The sequence below is a fragment of the Salmo trutta genome, chromosome 13 (assembly GCF_901001165.1).
Source record: "Salmo trutta chromosome 13, fSalTru1.1, whole genome shotgun sequence".
NCBI lineage: Eukaryota > Metazoa > Chordata > Actinopteri > Salmoniformes > Salmonidae > Salmo > Salmo trutta.
The window spans coordinates 38,006,693-38,021,912 of NC_042969.1; the positions used below are offsets into that span (position 1 = coordinate 38,006,693).

At 40.9% G+C, this 15,220-nt stretch overlaps 1 protein-coding gene across 3 annotated transcripts in view; it reads right to left on the reverse strand.

Moving 5' to 3' along the window:
* Nucleotides 1-576: 576 nt before the first annotated feature.
* Nucleotides 577-15,220, reverse strand: part of LOC115205753 (kelch-like protein 4) — a 45,145-nt gene continuing 30,501 nt past the window's right edge. The window contains exons 5-11 of one of the 3 annotated variants that reach the window (XM_029772050.1): nt 12,579-12,791; nt 8,768-8,954; nt 5,298-5,522; nt 3,682-3,844; nt 2,428-2,640; nt 1,188-1,359; nt 577-1,038 (exon numbers count right to left, since the gene is read on the reverse strand). In XM_029772050.1, coding sequence (XP_029627910.1) covers nt 979-1,038; nt 1,188-1,359; nt 2,428-2,640; nt 3,682-3,844; nt 5,298-5,522; nt 8,768-8,954; nt 12,579-12,791 — 1,233 coding nt within the window. In that variant the 3' untranslated portion in view covers nt 577-978. Of the gene's footprint in view, nt 1,039-1,187; nt 1,360-2,383; nt 2,641-3,681; nt 3,845-5,297; nt 5,523-8,767; nt 8,955-9,245; nt 9,273-12,546; nt 12,792-15,220 lie in introns of those variants that run through there. The other 2 variants (XM_029772051.1, XM_029772052.1) reach the window with 2 other exon arrangements.

Below are 15,220 nucleotides of genomic sequence, written 5' to 3' on the forward strand. Positions count from 1 at the left end.
GTATATGGAGACTGTTCAGTGCCAAAAATAAGGGGTTAAATACATGTCCCCCAAAAAATAACAAATGTTTCCTGATCTTTCTTATAGCTCAAACTTCCTTTAGATGTTTTTGTGGGTGACTATGTGTTGTTCTATGTAGTGAATCTGTTATTCAATGTTTATATTGGCTAATAGCAGTCAGGCCAAATAAAAATGTTCATAAAAAAAAAAAGTACATAATTTTTTGATACTTCAAGGGGCCTTAAAATTCCAAATCGAATAGCTAAACGACCCTTGATATGACTTTCTTAAAACAATTCCATATAGCTTAGTAGAACCCTCCCTCCACCGGCTTAGACAGGGCTTAGACTGTTCAGTGCTAAAAATAAGGGGTTAAATACATGTAAAAAAAAAAAATACAAACGCTTCCTGATCTTTCTTATATCTCTCAGATATAGGACAGACACTTCAAAACAAACTTCCTTTAGATTTTGTTTTGGGACTATCTGTTGTTCCGTGTAGTGAATCTGTTATTCAATGCGTTTTGTATTGGCTAATAGCAGGCCAAATAAAAATGTTCATCAAATAATTATTTTGTTATACTTCAATGAGTCGTAAAATCCCCCTCCCCTGGCTTAGACAGGGTTTCGACTCTTATGGGTTAAATGTAATTTCTTTCTTTGTATCATATAGAAAACATTTTCTGACAGACCATTTTAACAGAGCAACCATATCAACAAGAGTGTGGCAAGGTTTCCTACTTTTTTAACCACTACTATGCAGATTGTTGATTCGTAGATATGGTAAAGTACATTCTCATAATCAAAAAGAAAATCCTTGGACAATGAAAATCACTGTTGACAGAAACAATGGTTTGTGAGGAATGCAATATAGGTTTGCCTTTACAGTAGAAAAAAACATATTCTTAGCGACATCAGTGGTGACATTATATCCTGTTTCCTGTGTGGCATTCCAGTGGGTTGTATGGAGTTGTAGTCCTCAAGGTATTCTCACAACTACAACACAGGCTCCAGCCCTTCCGATGTTGAGATTGACCTCCTATTGGAGACATACAGTACAAGTTGATGCAAGGTCGTACAGTCTGTCTTAAAAATGGATTACAGTAAGGAATTGTGCCAGGCTATTGGAATTGAGAAATTATGGTTCGAAAAGCATTGTAAGAAAATCTAAGAAATAATTCAAGTTACCTCAGTCCATTCATTGTTCTGTGCATCATAGGACTCAACACTGTTCAGGTAGGATGTTCCGTCGTATCCTCCAACAGCATATAGCCTGTCTCCTAGCAGACAGATACCTACAGCATCCCTGGGGACACTCAGAGAGGACACTGTGGTCCATGTGTCTGTTTTGGGATCATACCTGCAGTGACATACAAGGGTAAATATACCTGAAGAAGTATATCCCAGCCTCCCTGGGATATTTAAGAGATACAGAGCAAAGAGTACAACTTGTATATGGATGAATTCAACAATATCTTGTGACGTTTTTCATGTTGTTTTCAATTTAATTGTTTTGACATGATGGTATTCTGTTCATTGATAGGGTCACATGCAGTGTGTATCAGATACAGGTAGATTTTTTACAGAATTAGCCAGCAGAGGGTGACAGAAGCCAGATAATCACACTGCTAAAAAACCAACTCCCATGGAAAGAATGAGGTGTATTGGGTTTGCCCTGTACTTGCAGATAGACAGAGACAATGGCCATGTTTGAGAGCATCAAAACTGTGATGCATTATGTGTAAATTGTGACTGACTGACTGATCTACAAATAATAATGAGTAGTTATTTATGATGCAACGTTTTTTTTTTTGTAGATCAGTCTGTCGGCAGTTGCCTGCACCGTCAACTGCAATTTGAAACAAACTTAATGGCTGCGTTCGACATTGCAGCCGACTTTAAAGGCGAGTAGAGACTGACTGATCTACAAATCACCTTGCATCAAAATGAACTACTCAGTCTTATTTGTAGATCAGGCAGTCAGTCTTATTTTACCCATGATACGTCACAGTTTTAATGCTCTCGAACATGGCCAAAGCCTCAGAAAAGCACCACACACACCCACAACCTAAAATGTCTCTGTGTCTCTATTTGTATAGCTATCATCATCATAAAATCCATGAGTCTATAACAAGACACTTGGAAAAAACGATGTTGACTTTTTTGTTGTTGCTCTAGTACAGTACTGACATAGGCTACATTCCGATTCTCTGCCCTACTCCCAAAAGTGTGCACTTCCATTTCTGTCATGGATTTTAAAGCATTGGATTGGTGTAAGCCTAGGCTAGAGAGAGTTTCCACCATTGTTGAATGCATTTCAGGAAGTGTGCAAGTCCCAAGAATCGAAATGCAGCCATACTGTAGATTAAAGCTATGTTTTTTACCTCTCTACACAGTCTGAGAGTCTGGGAGCAGTCTTTTTTTTTACCTCTCTACACAGTCTGAGAGTCTGGAGCAGTGGTTGGACGCCGGGGCATCATGACCACCCACAGCATAAAGGAAACTGTTGTACGTGGCCACACCCACCCCTCCTCTCCGCTTCGCCATGGGGGCACACATACTCCACTTGTTGGTGTGTGGATCAAAGCATTCCATCGACCGCAGACACGAGCTCCCATCCCGACCGCCAACTGCAAACAATCTGTAAGGACAATAAAAGCATTACAAATCTGACTTTGGATGCTGCTCAGAAATTATGCTCATTTCTCTTCAAGAAATGTTGTGTCGGTCATTCCTAGAAAGTATTGTCTTTTAAGGGAGGGAGAATCCCAGGTTTCCTTAGCAGAGAGGGATGGAGGGGTGGAGAAACATATTCCTTAGCAGAGAGGGATGGAGGGGTGGAGAAACATATTCCTTAGCAGAGAGGGATGGAGGGGTGGAGAAACATCTTCCTTAGCAGAGAGGGATGGAGGGGTGGAGAAACATCTTCCTTAGCAGAGAGGGATGGAGGGGTGGAGAAACATCTTCCTTAGCAGAGAGGGATGGAGGGGTGGAGAAACATCTTCCTTAGCAGAGAGGGATGGAGGGGTGGAGAAACATCTTCCTTAGCAGAGTGGGATGGAGGGGTGGAGAAACATCTTCCTTAGCAGAGAGGGATGGAGGGGTGGAGGAACATCTTCCTTAGCAGAGAGGGATGGAGGGGTGGAGAAACATCTTCCTTAGCAGAGAGGGATGGAGGGGTGGAGAAACATCTTCCTTAGCAGAGAGGGATGGAGGGGTGGAGAAACATCTTCCTTAGCAGAGAGGGATGAAGGGTTGTAGAAGCATATTCTTTCCTTAAGAGGAGAGAGATGGAGGATTGTAGAAAAGTCTTCCTTCCTTGTTTTCTATTTTTCACCCAGATGCAGGAAGAAAATCTAAAAAGGTTTTATAGAGTGAAAACACACCGCAAAACAGTACTTTGTTGTCTGCCATTATGTAACGTAGAGCTGTTGTAGTCTAGGCCCAGGCTTACACACAAAGAAAAGCCTTCTTGTTTTTATACGAAGATTAGACCTTAACCAAAATGTGTTACATAACAAGAAACAGAACTTAGTTTTCCTGTTGTGCTGGTTATTAGCTTCTAGTGTCTATATACATAATACATTCTCCTTTCATTTTGTGCCTTATGTCATAAATAAGCTTGTGTTTCAGTAACAACTGTTACTGTATGCTGTCATAATGTTTTAGTACAGCCACTTACTTTCCATTGAGTGCGGTGACTCCCATAGTGCTGCGTGGGGTGGACATGCTGGCCACATAGTTCCACTGTCTAGCCTGGGGGTCCCACCTCTCCACTGTATTCAGGTAACTCCATCCATCATGGCCACCTACTGCATACATGGGGCCCTCCAACACTGTTATACCTGGAGAGTTAGAAAGAGGGGGGAACCATCAACCAGAGCATACTCTGTGTGTGTGTGTGTGTGTGTGTGTGGGTGTGTTGGTGTGTGTGTGTGTGTGTGTGTGTGTGTGTGTGTGTGTGTGTGTGTGTGTGTGTGTGTGGGAAAATATAATTTTGAATGGGACTGAATTGTGTAACCCCACAAGGTTAGCTATACAAGACTTTCTGTCTGTCTGTCTGTCTGTCTGTCTGTCTGTCTGTCTGTCTGTCTGTCTGTCTGTCTGTCTGTCTGTCTGTCTGTCTGTCTGTCTGTCTGTCTGTCTGTCTGTCTGTCTGTCTGTCTGTCTGTCTGTCTGTCTGTCTGTCTGTCTGTCTGTCTGTCTGTCTGTCTGTCTGTCTGTCTGTCTGTCTGTCTGTCTGTCTGTAAGATGCTCAACCAGAGGCATCAACCACGATGCTCATTCTAGAACAGTTGAAGTGCTGTTAGATGAGTCACCATTACGTGGAACTGAACGAATGTAGTCTATTCTATTCCCTTAAACAGACTTGGGATCTAGTACTATTTTAAGTCATTTAAAAAAAATATCATTTTCCATTTGATTGGTTTAATGGAACCAATATAATAGCCCCAAAACTACAAAACCGCCCATCTAGCACCAGGCAGGCTTGGGAAAACGTAGTATTAGAAAGATTTCAAATAGTATTTCAACACAGGGTCTGTTCTCCAAACAGAATATAAAACAACTGTGTTATTCCTGTTATTGCTGGGGTCACAGAGGGGAAAATGTTTTCCAACAACAATGAATATAGGATGTTACTGTACAACACAATAAATGGATTTATATAATGGCTGGTAATGTTCTGGTTTAGAGTACAACATTATTCTAAAGGAACATCACCTGTAAACATTCTACCTTCCGTATGAATAAAAGTTCAACTGAAATAGCCATTTTAAAAACCAGTTATTGTTGATTTGAAAATATGAATAAGTAGTTCCTTCTTTGCTGAATGCACACAGCAGGACAAAGCCTTAGCAGGGAGGCTATGTAGCTCCTCACATCTTCACAGTTAAACCGTGCTCACCACAAGCAAAGTATGAGAGCTATCTGCTACAGCCCCGATCAAAGGAGACTAGGTAATACTATTCACTGTAATCTCTGGGGCAAGCGTGTTCACCCATATCTCAGAAAAGCCAACCACAGACAAGTGAGATGAATACTTGACTACATCGCCTCAGTTCACAGGCATAGACCTATTTCAACTGTGAATCAAACCATTCCTCTGACATGAAACGTATGAGAAACGGCCAGGGAAAAGAGACAATCAGAGCAGGCGTACGGTAGGCTGACAAGGTTTTATATAGGAACAGCTTGTGCTACAATAGTATAGGTATGAATTGTAATCCCACTGAGTTTGTGCTACAATAGCATAGGTATGAAATGTATTTTTTATTTTATTTTTTACTGTAAACCCACCGAGTCCATGTCTGTGCGTAGACATGGGAGGCATGGTGGACCAGACATTGTTGAAAGGGTTGTAACACTCCACCATGTTGGATGTCTTCAGCCCGTCTCGGCCCCCCACCACGTACAGCTTGTCGTCGATCACTGCCACCCCGAACTGAAGCCTCCGGCCGTTCATCACTCCCACCTGGATCCATGTGTTAGTCCGCAGGTCATACTTCTCTATGGTCGTAGATCCTATTGGAACACACAAGGAGATCTATAGATCCTATAGGAACATACAAGGAGATCTATAGATCCTATAGGGACACACAAGGAGATCTATAGATCCTATAGGAACACACAAGGAGATCTATAGATCCTATAGGAACACACAAGGAGATCTATAGATCCTATAGGAACATACAAGGAGATCTATAGATCCTATAGGAACACACAAGGAGATCAATGGATCCTATAGGAACACACAAGGAGATCTATAGATCCTATAGGAACATACAAGGAGATCTATAGATTCTATAGGAACAGACAAGGAGATCTATAGATCCTATAGGAACAGACCATGAGATCTATAGATCCTATAGGAACACACAAGGAGATCTATAGATCCTATAGGAACACACACGGAGATCTATAGATCCTATAGGAACACACAAGGAGATCTATAGATCCTATAGGAACACACAAGGAGATCTATAGATCCTATAGGAACACACAAGGAGATCTATCGATCCTATAGGAACACACAAGGAGATCTATAGATCCTATAGGAACAGACAATGAGATCTACAGATCCTATAGGAACAGACAAGGATGATGCTGACGACTTCAGGTGACCCCCCCCCCCCAAAAAAAAATAAGTTTATTTGTCACACACGCCAAATACAACAGGTATAGACTTTACCGTGAAATGCTTACTTACAAGTCCTAAACCAACAACGCAGTTCAAGAAATACAGTTAAGAAAATATTTACTACATAAACTAAAGTAAAAAATTAAATAAAAAGTAACACAATAAAATAACAATAAGGAGGCTATATACAAGGGTTCCTGGTATCAAGTCAATGTGCAGGGGTACAGGTTAGTCGAGGCCATTTGTGCATGTAGGTATGGGTAAAGTGACTATGAATAGATAATAAACAGATACCGTAGTAGCAGCAGTGTAAAAACAAGGGCGGGGGGGGGTCAATGTAAATAGTCCAGGTGGCCATTTGATTAATTGTTCAGGGTAAGCAGGTTTAAAGAGGCTGAGCATTGAATTATATTCTGTTCTGATTCCACTTACCCTCCATATCTATCATAGTGTTTGATTAAACACCTACGTTTTAATATATTGTGTTTCTCAAACACACGCTGTAATGTGTTCTATTAACTGTATATCTAAACTGTATAGGATCCATTTTAGTATCAGCTACATTGGGGCAAAAAAGTATTTAGTCAGCCACCAATTGTGCAAGTTCTCCCACTTAAAAAGATGAGAGAGGCCTGTAATTTTCATCATAGGTACACGTCAACTATGACAGACAAAATGAGAGAAAAAAAAATCCAGAAAATCACATTGTAGGATTTTTAATGAATATATTTGCAAATTATGGTGGAAAATAAGTATTTGGTGACCTACAAACAAGCAAGATGTCTGGCTCTCACAGACCTGTAACTTCTTCTTTAAGAGGCTCCTCTGTCCTCCACTCGTTACCTGTATTAATGGCACCTGTTTGAACTTGTTATCAGTATAAAAGACACCTGTCCACAACCTCAAACAGTCACACTCCAAACTCCACTATGGCCAAGACCAAAGAGCTGTCAAAGGACACCAGAAACAAAATTGTAGACCTGCACCAGGCTGGGAAGACTGAATCTGCAATAGGTAAGCAGCTTGGTTTGAAGAAATCAACTGTGGGAGCAATTATTAGGAAGTGGAAGACATACAAGACCACTGATAATCTCCCTCGATCTGGGGCTCCACGCAAGATCTCACCCCGTGGGGTCAAAATGATCACAAGAACGGTGAGCAAAAATCCCAGAAGCACACGGGGGGACCTAGTGAATGACCTGCAGAGAGCTGGGACCAAAGTAACAAAGCCTACCATCAGTAACCCACTACGCCGCCAGGGACTCAAATCATGCAGTGCCAGACGTGTCCCCCTGCTTAAGCCAGTACATGTCCAGGCCCGTCTGAAGTTTGCTAGAGAGCATTTGGATGATCCAGAAGAGGATTGGGAGAATGTCATATGGTCAGATGAAACCAAAATATAACTTTTTGGTAAAAACTCAACTCGTCATGTTTGGAGGACAAAGAATGCTGAGTTGCATCCAAAGAACACCATACCTACTGTGAAGCATGGGGGTGGAAACATCATGCTTTGGGGCTGTTTTTCTGCAAAGGGACCAGGACGACTGATCCGTGTAAAGGAAAGAATGAATGGGGCCATGTATCGTGAGATTTTGAGTGAAAACCTCCTTCCATCAGCAAGGGCATTGAAGATGAAACGTGGCTGGGTCTTTCAGCATGACAATGATCCCAAACACACCGCCCGGGCAACGAAGGAATGGCTTCGTAAGAAGCATTTCAAGGTCAGGATTAGCCTAGCCAGTCTCCAGATCTCAACCCCATAGAAAATCTTTGGAGGGAGTTGAAAGTCCGTGTTGCCCAGCGACAGCCCCAAAACATCACTGCTCTAGAGGAGATCTGCATGGAGGAATGGGCCAAAACACCAGCAACAGTGTGTGAAAAGACAGAAAACGTTTGACCTGTGTCATTGCCAACAAAGGGTATATAACAAAGTATTGAGATAAACTTTTGTTATTGACCAAATACTTATTTTCCACCATAATTTGCAAATAAATTAATAAAAAATCCTACAATGTGATTTTCTGGATTTTTTTCCTAATTTTGTCTGTCATAGTTGAAGTGTACCTATGATGAAAATTACAGGCCTCTCTCATCTTTTTAAGTGGAAGAACTTGCACAATTGGTGGCTGACTAAATACTTTTTTGCCCCACTGTAAATAAATAGTGTTAGTCCGTGGAATGAAAGGGTTAATCTCAGTCGTGTGGATTGAGCTGCATTACATTAGTAGCCTAATAGACCTGAAGTCTGTAACAATAAAAGCGTCGTCGTGGTCGGGCGAGATCGACTGTGACATCACACGTTAGTGGGCATCCATCTTGGTAATGAGGCTCATTGATCAAAACCTGTGGGCTTTTATTAATAGTAGCAAGCCATTAGGGTCCAATAGACATAATGGATTTACTGAGCTTTATGTCTCACACTGGGGCAAACTCCATAAAGACTACGAATGCACCTGAAATGGCAACCTATTCACTATATCGGGCTTAAGTCAAAAGTGGTGCACTATATAGGGAGTAGGGTGCCATTTGGGATGCAAAACCCTATATAGGGCACTTCTTTTGACCAGAGCCCTATGGGCCTAGTGCACTATATACATTAGGGGAGTAGGGAATAAAGTCTAGGTCTAACCCTTGGTAGCGTCCATGCCTCCCACAGCGTAGAGTACTCCTACGGTGGACTTCCTGGGTTTAGTCCTGGGGCTCTGGAACATGAGACGACGCTCCGGCAGCAGATGGTACTTCATGGCTTCCATTAGAAGCTTCTGGCATTCCAGGTCATCTGAGAACATTGTGTTGTTCTCCAGGTCAGCTAGGAGCTGGAATTAAAGGGGAGTTCAGTTCAGTTCAGTAAATCTTCATTATCCCCAAAGGGCGATGGTGAGTGCAGCATAAAAATATGTAGGAAACAAAACAACAAGAAAAAAAAAATATATATAATTATTACATTGTATTAGCTAAATGTATGTCTTTCAACTAGGAAGCAGTAACAGCATTCAACCAGGAAGCATTAACCAGCTCATTGTCCCCTGGTCAAATGTAATGCACTATATAGGGAATAGGGTGCCATTTGTGATGAAGTCATTGATAACCTACTGACTGCCCACCTGTGGAGGTAGAGAAGGGTACCATTTGTGTTAAAGTCATTGATAAATTATTTTTTTTATATTTTTAATGGGTGGATCAGCTTTGCGGATTGCGGATAGATTGTTACTTCCTTCAATGTAAATGTCTGCATCCTGTCCAATCCCCCATATATTTTTTTAGGTAACTACAGTTGAAGTTGGAAGTTTATATACACCTTAGCCAAATACATTTAAACTTAGTTTTTCACTATTCCTGACATTTAATCCTAGTAAAAAATTCCTGTCTAAGATCAGTTAGAATCACCACTTGATTTTAAGAATGTGAAATGTCAGAATTATAGTAGAGAGAATTATTTATTTCAGCTTTTATTTCTTTCATCACATTCCCAGAGGGTCAGAAGTTTAAATACACTCAATTAGCATTGGGTAGCATTGCCTTTAAATTGTTTAACTTGGGTCAAACGTTTCGGGTAGCCTTCCACAAACTTCCCACAATAAGTTGGGTGAATTTTGTCCCATTCCTGCTGACAGAGCTGGTGTAACTGAGTCAGGTTAGTAGGCCTCCTTGCTCGCACAAGATTTTTCAGTTCTGCCCACACATTTTCTATAGGATTGAGGTCAGGGCTTTGTGTTGGCCACTCCAATACCTTGACTTTTTTGTCCTTAAGCCATTTTGCCACAACTTTGGAAGTATGCTTGGGGTCATTGTCCATTTGGAAGACCCATTTGCGATCAAGCCTTAACCTCCTGACTGATGTCTTCCAATGTTGCTTCAATATATCCAAATAATTTTCCTTTCCTCATGATGCCATCTATTTTGTGAAGTGCACCAGTCCCTCCTGCAGCAAAGCACCCCCACAAAATGATGCTGCCACCCCCGTGCTTCATGGTTGGGATGGTGTTCTTCAGCTTGCAAGCCTCCCCCTTTTTCCTCCAAACTTAACGATGGTCATTATGGCCATTATGGACATTTTTGATTCATCAGACCAGAGGATATTTCTCCAAAAAGTACAGTCTTTGTTCCCATATGCAGTTGCAAACCGTAGTCTGCTTTTTTTATGGCGGTTTTGGAGCAGTGGCTTCTTCCTTGTCCCTAACATCTTTTACTCTCTCGCAACAGTTGTGGAATACACACACACACACACACACACACACACACACACACACACACACACACACACACACACACACACACACACACACACACACACACACTCAACCCAACTCAAGAAAGGTATTGATTTACAAATGCGTGTACAGTTGCAGCTGTATGAGAAGGCCAGGAAAACTGAGCAAAAAAAAGGCAGAAATGGGGAGATTTGATTAACCATTGTCAAATCCTAGGTGATGGAGGCCAGATATACACCCTACCCCTGAAACACCTGGTCCCCCGTAGTGACCATATTCCCTGGCATTTTTGTGCAGTCAGACCTTTGATTTTGTGCCACCAGGGCCACAATAATATGCCCCTTCTCTGAATGTCTGAGTGTGACCCCCTCCCCATGGGTTACTGCAGCTAGTGTTGCCAGCTCTGCCACTTCCTGGGTCGGGGCACCAAACCGGAATCCCCACCGGCTAGATACAAGGTCGTCAAGGTTCTCATTAGCAGCTTTGAGAGTTTTCTTGTATATTATGGTCTCCCTTTAGGGGGCTTTGGCTTTGCAGGACCAACCCTGCCAAGCAGGCTCAGAATCTTGAGGGGGTGGTGCTGCTCTAGAAGGTCTCTGACCACATTTTGGCTGCATACAGGCAGCTTACAGCAGGCCCATAAAACAGTTAGGGACTTCTCTTTAGTATCTGGGTCATTCAGGTTGGTGTCTAGAGTAGAGGGTAGTGGACCGTTCCATCAAGATAGGACCATAAATACATTAATGAAACTTTAGAATTTACTTTTTAAATGTAGTTCCCCATGACTGGACAATAAAATACATTAGATGTATAATTTATTTTAAAATGCAGTTCCACCAAGATAGGACAATAAATAAATAAATAAATAAGGTGTATAATTCATTATAAAAATGTATATCCCTCATCTGCACAACATTGAAAGCTCTCTCACAACCCCTGCTCACAGACACATTGGTTCTGGGATATGCATCCATTTTCTTTCTCACTCACTTAACGCCACACTTTCCCAAACACCATAAAACACACACACCACACCATCCATCTCAATACATCCACACATACTGTGCCTTCTGTCTGCTGTGTTTTTATCACCACCATGTTGCATTTGTGCTTTTGTGTTACAATCACGATAGATAGAAAAGCTATATATTTTTTGGTATCATTACGATTCATACCATGGCTAGTATTGTGTGTTTCATTATTTGCCTCCTCTATGAGAACTTTGTAATTTTTAGAATAACCATGGAGTAATCTTTGTGTCTCTGAACAACTGGTTATCAATATACAGTTTATCGACTACTAGAGCTACTCTTTCTCCTTTCAATCTATTTTCCTTGAATATTGGATACAGAACTACAGACCTCCGTTCTGTAATTTCCTTCGGGAACTGGTCATTCATGCCTATTTTTGTGCCAGCAAGTCTTTTACCCAGGCTTTTAATCATTATTTTATCTTTAAAGAAAGCAAATTTTGTAACGATTGGGCATTCATACCTCTGCCCTCTATCCGAAACGATGTACCACTTCGAGTTGGATTTTGTCGATAGCTTCACGTGGGATCTGAAGAGCTGTAAGGAGGAACTCACTAACTACAGATTCAGGAACTTCTCCTTCTTTCTCTTGTATTCCTGTAAGTACCAGATTCTCTCTCATGGATCTAGTCTGTATGTCAAGTAAGGCTTCTCTCAGAATGATGTTCTCCTTTTTAAGTTCATTAACTTCGGTTTTTATCTTGTTGACTGTCCCTTTCAGCTTGTTTGTGTCTTTCTCCAATGTTGCAGGTTTTTGGTCACTCATCTCGAGGCCTTCAACTCTTTTATATCCTTACTGACTAGTTCTAGTATACCCAGTTTGTCATTTATTGATTTTAACAGATGCGTTTCGACCTTTACCATTCCCGGTGGTGAAAATATTAAATCTTCTGTGTCTGTAGAAGAATCACGTTTTCGTTTTTGAAATAGGTTCCCATCTCTTACTCTCTGTCATCTTTGAGTGTTGCTTGTTTTCATAATATTTGTCGATATATTTCTCTAGCCTTATGATTTGTTTTGTGTTGTTATCCAGATTGAAGGTTATTACCCACCAGATTGTGAAGTGCTAATATTTAGTCTAATTTACCGATATTGAATATTATGTTTTTATCTTGAGGTGAACTACACTGCTGTGTTCAGTCCGCCATCTTTTCCAGTCTAGTTTTGATGAAGTCATTGATAACCTACTGACTGCCCACCTGTGGAGGTAGAAGTGGCAGGCGGATGTAGGCCAGGAGAACCCCAAGGTCCTGCTGGCGATGCTGAACATCGAACCGCACCCACGTCATCAGAGCCTGGAAGATGGTCTCCTCATCTGGTACGTTTATGTCGTCACTGGCCAAGAGTTTGACGATCTCAGCAGTAGGAAGCAGGAGAAACTCCTGGTTCTGAATCACCTCTAGGAAGTGCTCCTGAAACAGGGATGTGACAGGGAGGAGGACTTACTGGTAAAGGGAAAATACTGCAACCCAACCTTACAGATGACGGTCGCCAAAACGCTGGGCTCGTTTTCATCTGGACGTTGGGTTGCAAAATACTTACATCCAATTTTCAGGTGCTGCCTGGATAAAAAATACAATTAATAAATGAAAGAAGACATTACTTATTGCATGTAGAAGTTAGTCATTCATTGGGTATATAAGTAGATTAGGTAGAGAAATTGCTTACGTAGATCTAGTGTAAACGTCTTACCAGTAGATGGTTTAAATGTGTTGTTTACAACAACAAATACATTTTCTATATACTGAAATCAGGAGTATGATCATACATTCTCGGACAACAGTATTAAGAAATGGTCTGAGCTGTCTGTCTCAGGAGCTAAATATACAGTCAATACGGACCGAATGCCTCATTTGTTTCTCGGTTGATTGATTCTCAGTATTTGACTGACACAGGAAGGAATCAGTGGATAAATCGGGCGGTGAACTTATTTAAACCTAATGAACAACACATTATAACATCAATGTTGCTAACATGGGCCAACATGACAGCTAAGCCACAGAGGGGAAGGGGAAGGAACGATGGAAAAAGGGGGATACTGAGTCAGTTGTACACCTGAATGCATTCAACTGAAATGTGTCTTTCCGCATTTACCACAGATTAATCGTGTTACCAGATCTCTATGCTAGTCGAGAACATAGTGAAAACACACTGCCAGAAATGTAATTAATAAAAATCATTGCATAGCAAATGATTAACTGTGGTCTTAAACTTAGTCAGTATGAGGTCAAATACACAGTAACAGTCACATTGGACAATAGACAATAAAGATTATGTTCAATCTGGAGCTCGGTATACATCTTTATATAGATTCAACTTCCATTTGTTGGCCATCATCCCGGGCAATACATATATATATATATATATATATATATATATATATATATATATATATATATATATATATATATACAGAATGGCTTTGTGTGATTGCCTCTACGAGCCTCTTCAAGGACTCTCTCTGGATAATATCGTTATAGAGATGATTCTATATAAAAGCCCTTTATGCTGCTCTGTTATGTTCAACATAACAGGGAACAAGACACTGAGCTGTTATTTATTGCACCAGCAAGAATAAACGTTGACACATTTAACATTTCTTTGGGGAAGTGCCTAACAATTATGAAAAAACAAGCATGCTATTGATCCTTAATCTGTTGCAAATTATAGTTGGCTCACAGAATGTATCACGAGTCTTGGTTTAGGATCTTAGCAGTGATAAGCCTAATGAAATGAGTCTCCTTCATTGATCTGTTCTGGTAATTCAGAAAGAGAGATCCTACTTCCTACACACTGTAGGAACATCTATACCAATGTTGTTTGACATTCATTATTTGTAATTACCATCAGCCAGAATGCTGACAACAAATTGAATACATGAATTATGCTACACTGCAGACTCTTCGATTCACAGACATTTAAAAACAAAGGATGACTCAGAAATGGCACCCTAATTCCCTGTATAGTGCACTACTTTTTGACCAAAACCATGTGGGCCCTGGTCAAAAGCAGTGTACTTTATAGTGAATCGGGTGCCATTTCAGACACACCCATTCATTATACAAGAAGACAAACCTGCGGTAAGTAACTGTTTGAGAAACAAGAGCAGTGGAGAAAAGTTGTGTGTTGATCTATAGAAGAAACACAATTACATAAGAAGATGAAGAGGTTTTGGCGAGAAAAAGAACACATCATAATTCAAAATGTGCATGAGATGCTTTGATTAAGTTTGTTAAGTTGAAACAGAAATGCTAGCATGAATAATAGAGCACTAATCTGAACCGGTCGTTTTTAAAGTAGGCTAATTCTGGGAGTAGCCTACTGAAATCTAACATGAAGACTTTAACAACAGGGCTCAAAGATAGCAGGGCAAGGTTTAGGACACTTATAGGAGAAAAAAATACACTTCTCTCACAAAGGAACAGGATGTCACAAAACATAGAACATCCATCCAGCGTAAACTAGCGACAAAAATATCCTTATCAAAATAACAAGCTGTTGATTCAGAACCCAGAGGACAGTGGTACAGGAAGCTCTGTGACTCTCCGACTGCGTACAAAATGATGCCCTATTCCCTATATATAGTGCACTATGGGCTCTGGTCAAAGGTAGTGCACTATTTAGTAAATAAGGTACCATTTGGGACGCTTCCTCCATGTTCTTTATTGGAGGGATTGGACAGGAAGCGGTCGTGCTAGTGTTGTGATTAGATGAGCCTCACTGTTCTGGACAGAGCTCTATTTAAACAGAGCCTAGCAGATGTCTTTCAGGAGATAACAGCTATCTCCATAAGTTGTTTACTCCGTCAGCCGGGGACATTATCTAGCAAATACTGCATCTT